General features: G+C 46.0%; 1 protein-coding gene across 1 annotated transcript in view; it reads left to right on the top strand.

Moving 5' to 3' along the window:
* The first annotated feature begins 4,807 nt into the window (after window positions 1-4,807).
* Window positions 4,808-19,598, top strand: part of CD4 (CD4 molecule) — a 37,581-nt gene continuing 22,790 nt past the window's right edge. Inside the window, exons 1-3 of the mRNA XM_032391032.1 lie at window positions 4,808-4,878; window positions 9,902-10,006; window positions 10,110-10,274. Coding sequence (XP_032246923.1) covers window positions 9,958-10,006; window positions 10,110-10,274 — 214 coding nt within the window. The 5' untranslated portion in view covers window positions 4,808-4,878; window positions 9,902-9,957. The remainder of the gene's footprint in view (window positions 4,879-9,901; window positions 10,007-10,109; window positions 10,275-19,598) is intronic.

Raw genomic sequence — 19,598 nt, forward strand, 5'->3', positions numbered from 1 at the left:
CAGCAGGTCACCAAGTGGGTTTCGCTCTTCTCCCCATCTTTCTCCCACCTTGGGCTCCTTCCCCTCCTCCAGCCTGGAGACAGAATACACACAGCAAAAGTAGCTCTCTATCAGGAAGCAGGAGACTTCTGGAAATCCCCATGTTCCATGCTTACAGGCCTGTGATGGAGCAAACAGTTTCACTTCAGTTTCTTCTTCTGCAGAAGGGGGAACAGTAATACCCACCAAAATGTTTGACATGTGCAAATGTATGTGAAAGTGCTTGGAAAATGGAAAATCACTCAGTCGATGTGAGGGATCATGGTGGCGTGAAGCCTCATGAGGCCCCAGACGTGCTTGTCACCCTCCTACCCCTTCATCACTGTGGGAGAAGACTTCTCTTAGCTGTCAGCCTGGCCTTCCTTTTTGTTTGTTTGTTTGTTTGTTTTTAAGCAATCTCTACACCCAATGTAGGACTCAAACTCATGATCCTGGGATCAAGAGTCACATGCTCTTCCAACTGAGCCAGTGAGGAGCCCCCGTCTTGGCCTTTCTTAATGCAGAGGAGAGGCAGTGGGGGTAGGGAGGCCATCCAGGGCTGGGGCCCAGCAGCTAAGTTGGAATCCCAGTTCCACCAGTATAGTTTACCAGCTCTGTGACTGTTAGCAATTTTCTTAAACTCTCCGAGCCTTAGTTTCCTCATCTGTGTGATCTGGAGAAAAGCAGTGTGCCCTCTCATTGTCATGAGGATTACATAAAACATACAACCATATAAAGCACATAGCAGTCCTAACTGCTCAGCAGAAACTTCTTCTCTCCTCCTGTTATCTTTTCCTGCTTTGGAAACCCCAGAGGGAGAGTCAGGTTCTTGGGGCCTGTTAACTCCTGAGAATCCAACTTCATGGGTGCTCAAGGTCACAGACACAAGGGCTGGACAGCATCACACAATCCATCTGGTCCATCGGTTGCAAACTGGTGGCCCTACGCTAGATCCAGCCCTTCGGAATGCTTGGTTTGACTCACTCAAGGTTAGAACAACAACAGAAAATTAGTTGCCAATATTAAAATTAGGGGATATCATATAAATGTTTGGTTTTCCAGTTTCCCTTGAAAGTTTGGCAGAACAGGCAGGCAAGTCTGAGTTTGCATCCTGGTGCCACCTCTCCTGTCAACGCAGCTGGAGCTGTGCGGTCAGTGGCTGCCCTCATTACAAGACGCCCATACCCTCCAGGTGACCCACCTCAGTCCCCACCCCCCCTACGTTTACAGCCAGCCTGCTTTCCCACTCATGTTACCTAGCAGGCTCCTGTAGTCATTTGGTTTTGTGATCCTTGGCTTTCCATTCATTCATTCATTCAAAAAGTATTCAACAGGAATTTAAATAAAATAAAATAAAATAAGGGTGCTTGGGTGGCTCAGTCAGTTAAGTGTCTGCTTTCGGCTCAGGTCATGATCTCAGGGTCTTGGGATCGAGCCCCGTGTTGGGCTCCCTGCTCAGCGGCCCTGGGGGAGGAAGATGAGCAGTAAGTGTTTAAAGGGTACAGAGCTTCAGTTGGGGAAGATGAAGAAGTTCTGGAGATGGATGGTGGTGATGGCTGCCTAATAACATGAATGTACTTAATACCACAGAACTCTAGGCTTCAAAATGGTTAAAATGGTAAATGTTATGGTATGCATATTTACCACAACAAATTTAATACCAATAAACATCAATACAATCAATGTAATTCTATTTCTTTTTAAGAGAGAGAGTGCACCCTCATGCCCGAGGGGGCGTTGGGAGTGAGGATGGAGGGAGATAATCTTAAGCAGGCTTCACACTCAGCATGGAGCCCAACGTGGGGCTCAATCCCAGGACCCTGAGATCATGACCTGAGCCAAAATCAAGAGTTAGACGTTTAACCGACTCACCCACCCAGGCGCCTGTCAATATTTTTAATAAAGGATTCAGTACGTAATAAGGGTCTACCAGGCCCAAGGCACTCTGCTGGGTGCTAAGTAAGACAGATGTGGTCACCACTCGAGCCTGCCAGAAAGACACTAAACAATAATTTCATAACTATAACACGTGCTTGCAAGGGAGAAGAAGCATGGGGTACTGGGAGATCTTACCTTATTAAGGAAAGCTTGTTTCAACTGAGTAGCTTGAGAGGAGGGGTCACATGCAGAGAGGATAGTGAAGCAACAAGATCCAGACACACAAATTCTGCTGCGAAGTGCGGGGGTGGGTTGGGGGGTGCCCCCTCACCTACCTTACCTCTGAAGCACCTGCCTCCAGACTTCTTTTAGGTAAGAAATCACCTTCAGTCTCAGTTAAGCCTCTATTATGTTGAATTTTCTTTCACTTGCAGCAGAACCCAATGCTCCCTGATACACACTACCCAGGGAAGCCTTCCTTGATCTCCCAGTTGAAATAATGTTCCCTATAATAAGATCCCCAGCACTCTGGGCATCTCTTTTGTAGCATGTGTCCAATTGTGATGACATTATAAATTGTTTAGTTTCTATGAAACAGGCTGGAGTGGTGACCACATCTAGTTTACTTATTACATCCCCAGCACACACAGAGTGCTTTGGGCCTGGAAGACACTTGAAGAGGGGTGCCTGGCTGGCTCAGTCAGTAGGACCTGCGACTCTTGATCTCGGGGTTGTGGGTTTGAGCCCCACATTGGGTGTAGAGATTACTTAAAAATAAAATCTTGGGGGCGCCTGGGTGGCTCAGTCGGTTAAGCGTCTGCCTTTGGCTCAGGTCATGATCACAGGGTCCTGGGATCGAGCCCCACGTCAGGCTCTCTGTTCAGCGGGAGCCTGCTTTTCTCTCTCCCTGCTGCTCCCCCTGCCTGTACTCTCTCTGTCAAACAAATAAATAAAATCTTAAAAAATAAATAAATAAAATCTTAAAAAAACAACAACAACAACAACCCAGCTTGTTGAATATATGAATGAACGGGCAGAACTGGATTAGTTCAGAGGTTAGAAACTTAAATACCTATTAGGACCGGTGAGGTAATAGTAAATGAGAAAAGCAGGCAGGCTATAAACAAGTCTGAGGCAGGGGCTTAAGCCTGAGGAGGACACACACCTTCCCTGTAAGGACAGCCCTTAGAGGTTGCACCGAATACTTGCACTTACATCCATTAACTGAAATTGAGTCATTTAGCCACATCCAGATGCAAGGGAGGCTGGGATTCAGTATACATTAAATCTGGGCAGCCATGAGCTCAGCTAAAAAAGGGACGGTTCTGTTACTAAGGAAGAAAGAGACAACATTTTGGGGACAACGAAAAGTCTGCGCAGAGAAATAGCAAAGATCTGAAGAAGGAACAAAACTTTCCTCGATTAGTGGTCCTCAAAGTGTGGCCCGTGGCGGGGAGGGGTCCCTGAGACTCTTTCAGGGAGATTTTGAGGTCAAGCTACTTCCATAAAAATAATAAGACACTATTGGCTTTTGTCACCATGTTGACATTGCGATGATGTTGCAAAAGCAATCTGGGTTAGACTGCTGCCTGAGCACAAATCAAGGCAGCGGAGCCAAACGGGGCTGTAGTCATTGAGCTCTTCACCGCCAGGCACTTGCAGTGAAAAAAGAATAAAAATATTAATGCCACTTTCACTTAAGAATGCCTTTGATGAAGCAGTAAATATTAATGTTATTAAATCTCAAACACTGAGTACACTGTGTTATAAAATGAGAAGTAGCATGACTCCTTTCTGCTGCAAATGAATCACAAGGTTGTCTCAAGTCGAAATGCCTGCATCAGTTGTTGGAGTTGCAAGCTCAACTAGCCACTCTTTTCATGGTAGGGGAAGGGCATGGTCGCATGGGCACGTTTAAATGAGCACTCAGGCTGTTGGTGGAGGATGGCCTAGAGGATGAAAGAATGGGGATGCCAGGAGACAGCGAGGAGGCAGGGGCTTTGGTCTGGGCACAGGATGGGGATGGCACCTGGGGTTGGAATGGATGGACCAGTGGTGGTGGGGCAGAGTGGCTTGGATAGACTTCTGAGAGAGTTCAAAGGTAACAACCACAGGAAATGGCAAATAAACACATGGGAGGGGTTGGGTGAAGGAGTCAGAGAGTATTCCCAGTTTATTTGGCCTGAGCAGCTGGGAGGTGGCAAAGCCCTCGCTGAGTGGGGGACTTGCAGGAGAAGTAGGTCTTGAGGGTAGCGGTAAGCAGGTGATAAGTGTAGTGTGGGACATATTGGGTTTGCTATGTGTGGTGAGCGTCCAAGTGGAGATGTCCAATGGGCAGGAGGATCTACACATCTGGAGCTCGAGAGAGACCTGGGTTAGAGAAATACTTGAGGGCTGGCCAGAGTTGAAGGGCCAGAGGAAAAGGGTCTGGTCAATTGTCACTCTGGGGGTCACTCTGCAGGCCTCAGCCCAGGCCCTCTCTGCCACACTGAGCCACCTATAGTGCCTCTGGTCCCTCCCCACTGAACAAATGCCCTCAGGACCCTGGCCAGGGGCTGTTTGGGGCTTACCAAATGCCCTCATGTGCCCCCCCCCCACTTCTCCTTTCCTTGAAGCCCAAACCAGATTGTAGTATCATCAAGGCCGTCTTTTTTCTTGTTACACTACAAGAAGTTCAGCGACACTCTGTGCTCCAGCCTAGTTCTGCTCAACTTTTTCCCTTGACTTTGGCATTTTCACTTTGACATCTTTCCCTGAGAGGCAGGGGGTGGGGACCCCAGTCCCAGATGGTGACGTTGGGGGTTGGCCCAGGCCTGGGGTGTAGAGGAGCCTCACCACCGGGCTTCCTGTCTCTTCGTTTATATACATCTCTGCAGAAGTAACAAGCACTCTCCCCAGTGGGCTCCTGGTTGCAGAGCTCCCCGCCCTCACGTAGACACACCTGTGTGAGAAGCAGAGGGGAGGAAAGACACAAGCCTGGAGGTAAGATGGATAGACTCAGCTTCATTCTTTTCCACGGGTCTAGGAAGGGGAGGAGAATGTGGCTGCAGATGCGTTGGAATGTTCTGGACTCCCAGTTCTCTGCCCACAACTCTGGCCACCTTCTCTTGTGTTTCGCACTAAATGAAATGTGAGATTCAAGAGGCCGGGGACTATGGCAAATTTCTCTCCACATCCCCCTGTGCTCAGCTCAGTGCCCGGAGCAGAAGGTGTTCCTCAGAGGGGCATTGAGCTGGATTGCAAGATCAGAGAAGGCACGGAGACTGGAGGCCACTCTGGGTTGAGAAAGGCAGTGGGAGACAACTAGTCAAGGGGCCGTGGAGGAGAAGATAGGAAGAGGGGAAAGAGGGGAAAAAGGGTAGAAGAAAGGGTGGGAAACGGATAGAAAGAATAAATATATATTAAGGAGGAAGGATGCCCTTAAAAAAAAAAAAAAATGAAAAGAGGAAACAAAGGAAAAAGCAAGAAAATGAGAAGGACAAGTGAAATCTAGTCTAGAAGCAATGCTCCCCAAGTCAATTTTCCCAATGACTCAATTGCCAGAAATTCACCAGAAACCATATTTGTCTGCAGCATTTCATAAGCCTTATGACAGAGGTAGGTTCTTTTACTTATCTTTTCTGTTTATATTTATTTCTACATTTTGATCTTACTTTTGGGCATTTTTAGGATTTTTGAACAATATGTTTAAGGGCACTTCCATTTTAATGAGCTTTAAAATGATTAACGAAATTCTCTGAAGGGGTTGAAACTGAGCTCTTAGGTATGCAATGCTATAAACATGATAGATACATATTCTTAGGTAAATACGTCATTAGAAAAACAGGTTCAAAGAAAGTTTTAGATGTCTCAGCTGCTCTAGAAAAGGAGGCTAGGTGGTTTTGAAAAGGATTTGCAGGTCCCTCCTGGGCTTGGTGTGGTGTTGGGGGGATGCGGGAGGTGTTACCCCTCAAGATGGAATGCCCTGTACAATCCCGCCTCTTGCCTCCATGGTCTTTGTCTTTTCCCCTCTCCTAAGACCTCCATGGCCTTGCAGCATTGTCCCCCAGGTGTCCTAAAGCCTTCCCTTCCAGACATATTTTGGGAGAGGGACCTTTTCGGTACCGTCAGATTCGTCATAATAGAAAGGCCCCACTATGGCTAATTCAAACATTTTGCTCTGGGTGGGATAGCTCTTCCTGAGATTTCCATTTTCATGGGGCAAATTTTTAGGGGTGCAAGGCTGACAGTAGAACCTGCTGGGGGAGATCATTCCGTTTCATATTTTGACAAATAATTTCTTGTGCTGTGTTAGATTCTGTGGGCTCATACAAAATGGCCGCCCTCTTAGCCTCGGATGAAGGAGTTCCCAGAGGACAGGGTCAGAGAGAACTCCCGACATGATTTCCCTCTTTCAGTTGGGGGACACTTGTATAGAAGAGGTCTACCTCGAAATAAAAACTCCCCCTCACCAACTGGTTCTAGGCAGAAGCCCTGTAGCGTCTTAGGCCCTGATCTGGGCCATAATGGTGAGGTGGCCACAAGGGAGTTCAGTAGACCAAGGGCCTTGCTCATTTTAGACACTCAATAAATGTTGAATGAAATAACTTTGATGAGGGTGGGTGATGGGAAGGGACAGATAGGGGCCTGGGTTTTTAGGGCTCTAAAGTTGAGCTCTGTTCCACACCTTTTGGGAGATATAGGGGAAGGGAGGAAGGAGGGCACGGCACCCCCCACGTGGGCGTCTGAGGCAAAGGAGAGGATGGTGGAGGTTGCAGCCACCGAACCACAAGGGTCCCTTAGAGGGTCATGGTCTCTAGGAAGTTTACATGAAGCCAGTGAGCAGTAGAGAGAGTGTATGCGGTGGGGGGCACATCCCGCGGTGGGGGGCACATCCCACGGTGGGGCTTGAGGGGCTGCCTGGGGGCTCTGGGGAGAAGATGAAAGTGTCTGTGGGACCACAGACTGTTGCTGTGGTGGGGCTGTGCCCTCTTCCTCTCCCCAGTCTCGCCCCTCATCCCATCTGGGGGGCCAGGGCAAGGGCAACAGGAACCTCAAGAGCTCCGAGAGTTTGTGAGTTTGTGTTGCCATTTTGGTCTCATGGTTCTCTTGGTCTCTTTTGATCTCTCTTTTGGTCTACTGCTCTGGGCACGGGTGTTGCCTTTCAGAATGTCTTCATCTCTTTCCGTCTGACGCTGCCCAGTTTGTACTACCCTGGGCTTGGCATGGATCTGGGATTGTGTGAAGTGTAGCTAGCTGTGGCTTTAATGAGCTGCTCCGGGTCTCTCCCTCCCATCCTCCCTCACCCTCCCTTGGGGCCTCTGTGTGTTTCCTGGAGTCTGTCCTTCTCCCTCGGTCCACCCTGCAGACATCTCCCGTGCACCCACCTTTGGCTCCAGGCTGTGCTCTGCAGGCGCCCTTCACATCAAAGCTGGTTGAAAGCCTGCACTCCTGCCAGAGGCCTGGATGCCTGCTCACTGGCAAGAAGGGGCTAGAGCTTAGCGGCAGCTGCAGGTGGAGATGAAAAAGAGGAGAGGCAAGGGGCACTCTGGGCAAGACCAACAGAGCTAGAATTGGTTCCTGGCGTCTGAGGCCAAGAGGAAGAGAGGTTCAGGCGTGGGGAGTCGAGTATGGGAGCCATCAGTGTGGAGAGGCACAGACACAAATACACAGATGTGAGCGAGAAACAAGGAGAGAGAAAGGCAGAAAGAGAGGGAGAGAGAGAGACGGGGGGCCAAGGCCTGGGGGACCAGCAAGCCCTCCCAGGCTCTCTCGAGGGGCTATGGTGTACAGGATGCCACTGTACTGGGGCAGAGCGCCTCTGGGGAGGATGAGGATGTGGGAATCAAAAGCCTGCTTTCTGGGGCGGCAGCGGAAGCCCAAGTCACCAAAGCAAGCAGCAGCTGGAAACCCATAGCCTCCTCCACCGAGCTGAGCCCTGGGTGAGTTGGGGCAGTACGAGGAGCTGGAGGTGGGGAAGTAGCCCTCTGCACAGACCTCAGGATCATGGCGTGAGGAAGAAGGAATGACCATTAATATGTTGAGTACAGAAAGAAGTCAGTGATTTTCCCTCCTCCATTCAATTCGATTTGGTTTAAGTTAACCAAACACATCCCAAATCTCTTCTCGATGCTCCAGCTGGTGCCAGGCCTGCAGTGGTGGCAGAGCTGGCTGGAGCATCATCTTCATCCTGGAGGAGATCAAGCTGTGGGGTGTGGGGGGGGATGGGGGCCCAAATCAAAGACTGGGCTGGGGGACAGAGAAACAAGTCTAGACGCAGGATCTCTTCTTGCCAAGCTCTGGACCAAGTTCACGCTGACACTGCCCCCCAAGGTAGCCACCCCTCTGAGGCCTACTTCCAGTCTGAGCCTGGAGCTCAAAGATACGAGCCCTGTTCCCATCTGCTTTCCAGACATTATCTGGTGGCCTTCCTCCAGTCCCCACTCCCTCCATGTCATCTGATCCCCTTCCTAAAACTCTATACAGACCATGTCCCATCTCTGCTCAAAACTCAGCAGTTCCTCCCAGTTGCCTGCAGAACAAAGCCCTGACCCTCTAGCCTCCCTGTCAAGATTCTCAACCAAGCCTCAGATGCCTTCCCACATCCCACCCCCTCCCTCCCTGAGTCCTCTCCAGACTCCCAGCTAGGATCTCTGCCCTGCCCCGTGACAGGCTGCCTGACTCACTGCTGTGGCATGGTGGGGTGTCCCCCTCCCCGTCCTCCCCCCCTCAGTTTCTGATTCAGCAGGTCTGGGGTGAGGCCTGAGAATTTGCATTTCTAACAAGTTAACAGCTGCTGATGATCCAGGACCACACTTTGAGAATCGATGCTCTGGGTGCCTGGGTGGCTCAGTTGGTTGGGCATCTGTCTTCGGCTTGGGTCGGGAACTCGGGGTCCTGGGGCCCAGGGTGGAGCCCCGCCTTGGGCTCCCTGCTCATCAGGGAGCCTGCTTCTCCCTCTCCCACTGCCTCTCCTCCCTGCTTGTGCTCTCGCTTTCTCTCAAATGAATAAATACAATCTTAAAAAAAAGAGAGAGAGAGAGAATCGCTGCTCTAACCTCAGGCCGCCCATTGTGCTAGGTTCATTCAGAGCCTTTCTACACCCCCTCCCCTCCCCTCACCCCAGCCTCCACCATCTCCGGAGCTCACAGAAACCAAACAGCATTTTTCTGCCTTCCCTCAGAGGCCTTACAGGGTTGGTCTGAGAGTGAGCAGGGAGTTAACTCTCTGCTCCTTCTCTCCCTCACCCCACACAGTGTATCTGGCCCCAAGTCCTGGGGATTTGCCCTCAGACGTGCCCCTCAGGGCGGTCTCTTTTTCCACATTTCCATAATTCTGACTTGTCTGAGTTTGGGCCTGTCTTCTCTCACCAGGACTGTGGCAACCTTGCTTCCTGCGCTCGGCCTCCTCCAGCTTGCCTTTTACAGAGCCGCTGAGGGAGCCACTCTGCAAACCAAATCATGTCCTTTTTTTTTTTTTTTTAAGATTTTATTTATTTGACAGAGAGAGACACAGCAAGAGAGGGAACACAAGCAGGGGGAGTGGGAGAGGGAGAAGCAGGCTTCCCGCAGAGCAGGGAGCCTGATGCGGGGCTCGATCCCAGGACCCCGGGACCATGACCTGAGCCGAAGGCAGACGCTTAAGGACTGAGCCAGCCAGGCGCCCCTAAATCATGTCCTTCTTGACATAAAGTCCTTTACTGGCTCCCTGGTGCCTAGGGCCACAGCCCGGCCTCACAGCAGGGCACTCAAGGACCTTCACGGCCTCGCCTGGCCTGGCCGCCCCTGTCTCAGTCCCCACCAATCTGCCACCTTCTCTGTGAATCCTTCTCTGATTCCACTTTGAGAACCCACTCTGGCCTGGGCACAGCCTTGTGTAGCACGTCCGGATGGATGTCTGCTTAGCAGTCAGCATGTCTAGGTCCCTGGCTCGGCTGTATGGGTGAGGTTGCCTATCATTCCCCTGTATCCCTTTGAGCCCCAGGCCCAATAAATACCTGCTGACTAATGACTGGTATCTCCCTCAGGCCCTGCCCTTTGTGCGGGGAAGGCCCAGGTCCCTGCCTGCCTCAGCAAGGCCACGATGAGTCGAGGGGCCGCTTTTAGGCACCTGCTCCTGGTGCTGCAGTTGGGTGAGTGCTCAGACCTTGGGGTCCTGGTGGGAGGAGGGGCTGCCTGGGAGATGCAAAAGTGGCGGGATGGCCTTGAGGCCTGACCTCCTTTTTTTCCACCTAGCGATGCTCCCCGCGGTCCCTCTGGGAAGAGAGGTGGTGTTGGCGAAGGTGGGAGACACAGCGGAACTGCCCTGCCGTGCTGCCCCGGGGAAGAACATAGGCTTCAACTGGAAACATTCTTCCATGATCAAGATTCTGGGGCGTCAGGGCTCCTTCTGGCTTACAGGTAGGGTGGCCCAGCTCCCCATCCAGGGAGGAAGACACCATGGACTGAACATCCCTGGTGTCAGGGCCCGACTTCTGGTAAACTCTGAGATCCCAGAGGGGTCTGGTTGACAGGCTCAGGGGTGCTCTCCCAGTCCAGGGTTTCCCTGTGCCAACTGCGGGTGGCCCAGGGAGTGGCTTTCGGTGTCTGTTATAATCTCAGAATTTTCATGTTCATGGCCTTATTTTAATGGATCTTAGAGAAATAACTATCATATAAAACCTGTAATTTCATGGATATTATTGCTACAGACCCAGGATGATACGTTTTTACTTCCGTTAAAAAGCAACACAATGATATGTTTTCTCGCTTTTAAAGTAAAAAGAATTAAGATCTCCATACTTCTTAGGAACGTATTTTGCAGTAAAGGAGTTTTACTGTCACATTGAGGTTTGCCCTTATACTCTTCTTTAAATAATTCTTCTTTCTTGTATGTATGGCCTTTAATATTCAACTTGTTGAACAGAAGCACCATATGAGAAAACCTCATCAGCATGAAATGTGTTTTTGTACATATGTTTTTATTTTATAAGTTTATTAGATTTACCATTGTTTGTATTTCATTGCTCATTTTTATTTTTATTGGTTTTTTTAAGATTTTATTTTAAAGTAATCTCTACACTCAACGTGGGGCTTGAATTCACAACCCCAAGATCAAGAGTCATACCCTCCACCACTGAGGCCACCAGGTGCCCCTTATTGCTTATTTTTAATATCTTTTTAATTATGAAAAATTTAAACATATATAAAAGTAGAATAATTAGATAATGAACTCCCATGTATCCCACTCAGCTTCAGCAATTATCGATTCATGGTCAATTAATGGTTTCCTTTCATCTACATCCCCAAACCTCCACCACCATATTATTTTATAGCAAATACCAAGCATTGTATTATTTAGTCTGTAAATACTTCGGTATGTATCTCTAAAATGTAATGACTCTTTTTTTTCTTCCCCTCCTAAAATGTAATGACTCATTTTTTTTAAAGATTTTATTTATTTATTTGACAGAGAGAGAGAGAGAGAGAGCATGAGGAGAGGGGAGGGGTAGAGGGAGAGGAAGAGGCAGGCTCCCCAGCGAACAGGGAGCCCAATGTAGGGCTCGATCCCAGGACCCCGGGATCATGACCTGAACCAAAGGCAGACACCCAACCCACTGAGCCATCCAGGTGCCCCAAATGTAATGACTCTTTAAAAAAACATATCCACAGTATCATTGTCACCCATTAAAAATGAAGAATAATCCCTTAATGATGATAAATATCCAGGCAGTGTTCAAATTTTCCTAATTGCCTCTAATATTATTTTTACATTTGGTTTATATGAATCAGGATCCAGATCAAAATTTAGGCATGGTATTTGGTTGATATGTCCCTTAAATCCCTTTGAATTTACATATTTGCTCCCCCAGATTTTTTTCTCTTACCGCTGATTGGTTGAAGAAACGAGGCAACTGTCCTGTGAAGTTTTACACATTTGAATAGGAGCTGGCTGCATTCCCATGGTGTCATTTAACATGTTCCTCTGTCCCTTGAATCTCCTATCGATTGGTGGTTAAATCTAGAGACTTGATTAAGTTCACATTTAATTTTTTTAAAAGATTTTATTTATTCATTTGTCAGAGAGAGAGAGAGTGAGCGAGCACAAGCAGGGAGAATGGCAGGCAGAGGGAGAAGCAGTCTCCCTGCAGATCAAGGACCCCAATGCAGGACTGGATCCCAGGACCCTGGGATCATGACCTGAGCAATGCTTAACTGACTGAGCCACCCAGGTATCCTCGTAATTTTTTTACAAGAACACCTCATAGGTGGTGTTTTGTACTACCAATTTCATCACATCAGGAGCTATGTGATGTCTATAACTCTTTTTGTGCTATTAAGATTAATTGATGGGCTCAAATGTTAGCTGTGATAATTATAAAAACATTATTTTTTGTTTTTAATAGTGCCTTCCATTTATGTCAAATGCTACAGACTCTGTTTATTATAGTGATACAAACTTTCCTTTTATTTATTTATTTTTATTATTTATTTTATTATTATTATTTTTAAAGATTTTATTTATTTGAGAGAGAGGGAGCACAGAGAGAGAGGCAGAGGGAGAAGCAGACACCCCACCAAGCAGGGAGCCTGATGTGAGGCTCGATCCCAGGACCCCGAGATCATGACCTGAGCCGAAGGCAGAAGCCTGACTGACTGAGCCACCGAGGCGCCCATTTATTTTTTATTTTTAGAGAGAGAGAGCATGAACTGGGGATGGGAGGGGCAAAGGGAAAGGGAGAGGGAGAATCTTAAGCAGGGTCCACACTCAGTGCAGAAGCCCAATGCGACGCTCGATCTCACAACCCTGAGATCATGACCTGAGCCAAAATCAAGAGTCGAATACTTAAACTACTGAGCCACCCAGGTGCCCCTAAACTTTCCTTTTAAAATAAATTTATTTAGGGGCGCCTGGGTGGCTCAGTTGGTTAAGCGACTGCCTTCGGCTCAGGTCATGATCCTGGAGTCCCTGGATCGAGTCCCGCATCTTCTCCCTCTGACCCTCCCCCCTCTCATGTGCTCTCTCTCTCTCTCTCTCATTCTGTCTCAAATAAATAAATAAAATCTTTAAAAAATAAATAAATAAAAAATAAAATAAAATAAATTTATTTAATCTAAAAAAAGTGAATGCATTTAAAGATGTTACATTAATAAGATAGGTAGATTTGGCCAAAATCATGTATAAGATGTGTGAATGGTTGATGTCTGGGGAAATACGGCTTTAGTCCAAGACTCTGACTTTACTAGTGAGGAAACTGAGGCCCAGGGAGAAGTCCCTGCCCCGAGTTTGTGCCCGGTTAGAGGCAGAGCTGGGGCTAGAGCTTTGGTCTTTCAACTTTCAGCCCTAGGCTCTCTTGTAGAAAGTTATCCTCAGTGCAATCAAAACTGAATTGGCCATAGTGCATAGAAAACCATCTTTGTTGAAAATGGATGTCTCCTCTTCTTGCCTCTGTCCAGTGGGAGAGAAGTCCTCCATTTTTGGCAAGGAGGTTCTTGCTGGGGCCCCAGAGTGACAATTCAGACACCCACCCATGTCCACTCTTCATGTTTGGACATGAAGAAAAAGGGGGATATTGGGTTGGATCTTTATTGACCCAAAGTCATTCCCTAAAATTAACAAAACCCCCAATTCCTGATCTCTTTCTGATAAAGGCACACAAAGCAGAAATCAGCAGGTTAACTGCCCTTTGCCTGCCCATGTCCTTTCCTTCAGACAGCTGTTTAAAGAGGACCCCATGGGGGCGCCTGGATGGCTCAGTCAGTTAAGCATCTGCCTTCGACTCAGGTCATGATCTGGAGAACCTGGGATTGAGCCCTGCGTTGGGCTCCCTGCTCAGTGGAGAGCCTGCTTCTCCTTCTCCCTCTGCTCTTCCCCCACGCTCGTGCTCTCTCATTCTATCTTAAATAAATAAGATCTTTTAAATAAAATAAATAAACAAACAAACAAATAGGACCCTATGATCAAACTAACCTGTGTCCTTTCTTGGCCTGTGGGCTCCTAGTGCCCATTATGTAATTTTCACCCCGGCAGAGCTCAAGAACACTCCCACAAACTCTGCAAGTGATTTTTCTTGTCCTAGAATTTTATTCTGCTGAATTGCTTGAAATAAGCAGACTTCCAGCTGAGACTTTATTTATTTTTATTAATTTTAAAGTTAAAATGATTTGAAAAAGCAACACAGGTACATGGTAAACATTTAAAACCATACAAATGATACCCAGTGTGTTGAAAACAAAATTCAGCTGAGTAAATTTGGAGATCTAATTGGCTTTATTCAGTGATTCATAAATTGGGTAACATCCCGACTAGCAAATAGAAAAGAGCTCTGAAGAGTTGTAGAAAGGAAAGGTTTTTTGTTTTTTTTTTTTTTAGATTTTATTTATTTATTTGACAGAGAGAGACATGGTGAGAGAGGGAACACAAGCAGGGGGAGTGGGAGAGGGAGAAGCAGGCTTCCCGCGGAGCAGGGAGCCCGATGCGGGGCTCGATCCCAGGACCCTGGGATCATGACCTGAGCCGAAGGCAGACGTTTAATGACTGAGCCACCCAGGCGCCCTGAAAGGAAAGGTTTTTAAAGGCAGAAAAGGGGTGGGGAAAAGGAAATTTATTAGCAAAGAGTGCATTGTTTCAGGCAAGGTCACCTGCTTGAGGGGACAGAAGGGGTCTGTCAGGCAGATTTCCTCACTAGTGCTGACCAGGTAATTCCAGATTGACTCATTAAAGGTTCTGTTCCTGGGAAAAGCTGAAACTGCAATTAGGTTAGGTATTAAGTCTTGGTTTGCTGATGTGGGGGTTAGCATAACTGACTCCATTTTGGTCCTGTTAGCTCTTGTTTCAAAGTTCCCCTCTTTTGATCATAGCTCACAGCTAAACTGAGCGTGGCATTAGCGCCCCTCCCAGCTACTGCTCTGAAGTTCTTGAAGTTTCTGTTGATTCTTTGTCTGGTACTCACAGGTCGTGACTTTTCCCCCCTAATCTCTGTGACATTCACAGGTTATAACTTCAGGTTTACAGTTTTTAAGTTGGTGGTTCTTTTTGTTCCTTTTCTGATGTTCCAGTCTTAGGGAGATCATTTGCTTGGTGGTTAACAGCAGCAAACAGTGTGTTTAAAACCTTTGAGAGGGAGGCACCTGGGTGGCTCAGTCCCTTAAGTTTCTGCCTTCAGCTCAAGTCATAATTCTGGGGTCCTGGGATCGAGCCCCAAGTTGGGTTGGGCTCCCGACTCAGCAGGGAGTCTGCTTCTCCCTCTCCCTCTGCCCCTCCCCTTGCTCATGCCTTCTCTCTCTCCAATAAATAAATAAAACCTTAAAAAAAGAAAATAAAGCCTTTGAGAAGATACAGTGCACCAGGGAGACTAGTGTGATTATTATTGCAGGAAAATTCCCGATGTTTGGAGTGCACTTTGGAGTCATGATCCCTAAGACCCAAACCAATAAAAATCAAGCAAGTCAAAGAAAGACCCCATTAAAAGAGTCACTTTTTTTTTTTAAGATTTTATTTATTTGACAGAGAGAGACATAGCAAGAGAGAGAACACAAGCAGGGGGAGTGGGAGAGTGAGAAGCAGGTTTCCCATGGAGCAGGGAGCCCGAAGCGGGGCTCGATCCCAGGACCCTGGGATCACAACCTGAGCCGAAGGCAGACGCTTAATGACTGAGCCACCCAGGCGCCCTCAAAGAGTCACCTTTTTAAGCCAAATGACTTGGTCGGTGATCTTATGTAACTGAATTTCAACTTCCCTAGAAGTGTTAATCCAGGCTCAGCAGGTGATGTTGGTCATGGCAGACACTTCCTTGCTCAGCTAAGAGAGAATTAAAGTCTGTCTTATTATCAAGAATAACTTTGGCCAGAGAGCCTAAGGATTTTTGTCGGGCAGCTATTATTTTAGCAGTGGATTCTGCAATACTTTCAAGAGTTAAGACGTTCCTGATCGTAGCCTCATTTGCATTTAATACTAGCCAGGGGAACACTGGTCTACCAAGCTAATTTTGAATCAGGAATGCCTCCTGGCAATTCCTGTTTGAGTCTGTGGTTCAGGACTGGAAAGGCGACAGTCATGGAGACCAGTAAAATTTAGGGGTCTGTAGACCACACAGGTGGTTTTCTTCTGATTACTCTTGCCTGGTGTCCCTTCCCCAGGTTTGGGATTGTTAACCAGAGACAGGGAAATGGACCAGGGGGTCTCTAGCATCATGGACAGATCAAAATTTTTGATGACCAATCTAGCAGTCTGAAGGGTTACCCCCCTTAACAATGACCTGGGAGATCCAGATGATAGTGTTATCTTTCCAAGCCAATGCCAGAGTAAAGGAAAGAAAGAGAGGAAGAAAGAGTTTCATGTTCGGTTTAAGTATGAAGTCTTGATCCAGCTCCTTGAGTGGAAGCAATTTATCTTAACATCAGCTACTTCTCTTCTTAGACAATCTGATTTTCAGGTGTCCAGCTCAAAGATTTTGAGGTGCACAGGGCCAGATGGCAGGTGGCGACTTCCTCAGCTGTAGGACATGTCCCCAAGGCTCAGGTCCCTGAAGTTTGGCTGCCATCTGGGTAGCGAAGAGGACCTGATTTAGTTCCATCCGAGGAAATTCAAAGGCAGTCTTTGTTCTTAGTGATTCCAAATCAAAAGGAGAAAAGAAAATTGGAAATGTTAGTTTGGAGAGTTGTAGCCAGATATTTGAGGGAACTAGAAGAATTCAGGACCCAGTCCAGTATACAGGTATATAAGAAAAACTCAAAGACAATTAACAGGGTTAGAATCTAATATAGACAAAGGTGCAAACATAATTTTTGTCTCTATAATTATCCCCATTTTTATTAAAGATAATTACAATAAAACTAATTCATTTGCATTAAACTTGGTATGATTATTTACATAAGTGCAGCAAGAATAGTGATTGACCATATAAGCTTTTCTTTCTTTCTTTTTTTTTTTTAAAGACTGCTTTGCTCGAACATTATGAACAAGGTACCAGGTCAGTTTTTCCAAGGGGCTTTATTGGCTCCATAATGTCAACCTTATTTCTTCAAAGCTGTCTGGTTATATCTGAATCTATGCTTGTCTCTCTTAAATAGAACATTCCAGTCAAAGCCTTGGTAATATAACCAATGTTTCCATTTGTGTCCTGTTACAAGGAGAATATTGTCTCATTGAACTTGTGTAAATAACTATTTTGTCATAAAAAGAATACTCAAGAGTTTTCAAATTTTGGAGGGATTAGGTAGGGAGAAAAAGTAAATGTTTCATCTTTGGTTACAGAGGCATACTTTACTAACTTGTTATAAGTCATAAATGGCTTAAGAGAAAAAGTTTCCTCAATCTGGAAAAATAAAACATTAAAGAACCAGCAATGTTTCAAGCAAGAAGTCATAAAAATTATAATCATCCTCCTCAGCTCATTAAGTCCCATGTTATTAATTCTTGCTTAAATCTAGTTTTTTTTTCCATTAATTCTGGAAAGTCTTACTTTGTTCATTTTTTTTTAATCTTAAAGTTATCAGAAACCTGTGTTTGCTAGAGTCCTTTCAATGAATCTTTTTTTTTTAAGATTTTATTTATTTATTTGACAGAAAGAGAAACAGCGAGAGAGGGAACACAAGGAGGGGGAGAGGGAGAGGGAGAAGCAGGCTTCCCGTGGAGCAGGGAGCCCGATGCGGGGCTCAATCCCAGGACCCTGGGATCATGACCTGAGCTGAAGGCAGACGCTTCGACTGAGCCACCCAGGCGCCCTCAATGAATCTTCTTGATGAAGCACTTTTGTAGGGACTTTTGCAAAAGCATCAGAGTAATACATGAACTGTCTATAAGTGACAAAAAACTTTTTAAAAAATGTGTTAAAGATCTGATGAAAGAAAAAAAAGATCTGATGAAAGTTCAGTATAATGAAATTGACAAGGAAATTTGGTTATTTCTGTGACACACAACATTTTATTTTATTTCATATTTCATTTCATTTCATTTCATTTCATTTCATTTCATTTCATTTCATGTTTTACTTTTTTGAGAGAGAGCATGGGCAAGGGCAGAGAGGCAGAGGGAGAGGGAGAGAGAGAACCCCAAGCAGGCCCCACACTCAGTGCAGAGCTGGGCTCAATCTGAGATCATGAGCTGAGCTGAAATCAAAAGCCAGACACTCAACTGACTGAGCCACCCAGGTGCCCCAAAACACAATATTTTAAAATGATAACTGGAGCCTCACTTTAGGACAAAATTATTTTCTTTTTCCTCAACCAAAAAAAGCATTTCCATTTTTCTTTTACCATACTTTTTTTTTTTTTAAGTCACAGGGCCTGAACTCATGACCCTGAGATCAAGACCTGAGCTGAGATCAAGAGTCAGATGCTTAACTGACTGAGCCACCCAGGTGCCCCTACCATACCTTTTTTTACCAAAAACTCACATCCTACTTTCCTTGCATATGGAGAATGTTTCAAGTAGTTTAAATTACATATATTAGACTTTTTTAAGCCCCTAAAAACCTTTAATTTCTAGTGGAAACTATGAAGTGAGCAATTGCATTAGCATTCTGTGGCTTGGCAGACATATAAATACATTTTATAACTTCTAGAAACATATGCTTTCTTTTTTTAAATAAAGATTTTATTTATTTATTTATTTGAGAGAGAGAGAGAGAGCATAATCGGGGCGGGGAGAGGGGCAGAGAGAGAGGGAGAAGCAGACTCCCCACTTAGCAGGGAGCCCGATGTGGGGCTCAATCCCAGGACTCTGAGTTCATGACCTGAGCTGAAGGCAGACGCTTAACCGACTGAGCCACCCATGCGCCCCGAAACATATGCTTTCTCATAGTAATTTTTTTAATGTGGCATAAAACATGGTTTACTAACAGATGCAAATATCTTTTGTTCCTCTATAAAAGGAAGCCCAAAGTAGATAAACCTATGTTCAGTAATTAATGTTTCAGTACTTTATATTATTTAGAAATGATCCAGATATTTAGACTATCCATCGTTTAACTTAGCAAAACTTTAAGGTTTCAGGTTACTAAAAAGATTTGGGGGAACCATCAAAAATTCACCTAAAAACTTTTATTTCACTTATATCTATTTAATTTACTTGTTCTCAACAATTATTTTTAGATTAATTATACAAATTTCATCATACCAAGTTATTTTTTTCTTGCGGAGAAGTTTTTTAACAGAGATAACAGGAACTTATTTGACTAATAACCCCAGGTAGAATAAAAGTTGTGTGTCTGCATTGTTTTTATTTTTAAAAAATTTTAAAAAGATTTTATTTATTTATTTGAGAGAGAGTGAGCGGGGAGAGGGAGAGGGAGAAGCAGACTCCCTGCTGAGCAGGGGAGCCCCCCTCCCCCCACACGGGGCTCTATCCCAGGACTCTGAGACCCTGACCTGAGCTGAAGGCAAACGCTTAACTGACTGAGCCACCCAGGCGCCCCGTCTGCATTGTTTTTAATGTTGATAATTCTAAAGACATATCTATTTTAATTAAACCAACAAATGTAAACTAGCTTTTAATTACTAAAGATTACCTCAGATCATGTGAACCCGAAAAGCGTTTGGTTTCATTTTTACTACATTTCTTTTTTTTTTTTTTAAAGATTTTATTTATTTGACAGAGAGAGAGAGCACAAGTAGGCAGAGCAGCAGGCAGAGGGAGAGGGAGAAGCAGACTTCCCGCTGAGCAGGGAGCCCGATGCAGGGCTCGATCCCAGCACCCCGGGATCATGACCTGAGCCGAAGGCAGATGTTTAACCATCTGAGCCA

This window comes from Phoca vitulina, unplaced genomic scaffold (assembly GCF_004348235.1).
Source record: "Phoca vitulina isolate PV1807 unplaced genomic scaffold, GSC_HSeal_1.0 scaffold59, whole genome shotgun sequence".
Lineage (NCBI taxonomy): Eukaryota > Metazoa > Chordata > Mammalia > Carnivora > Phocidae > Phoca > Phoca vitulina.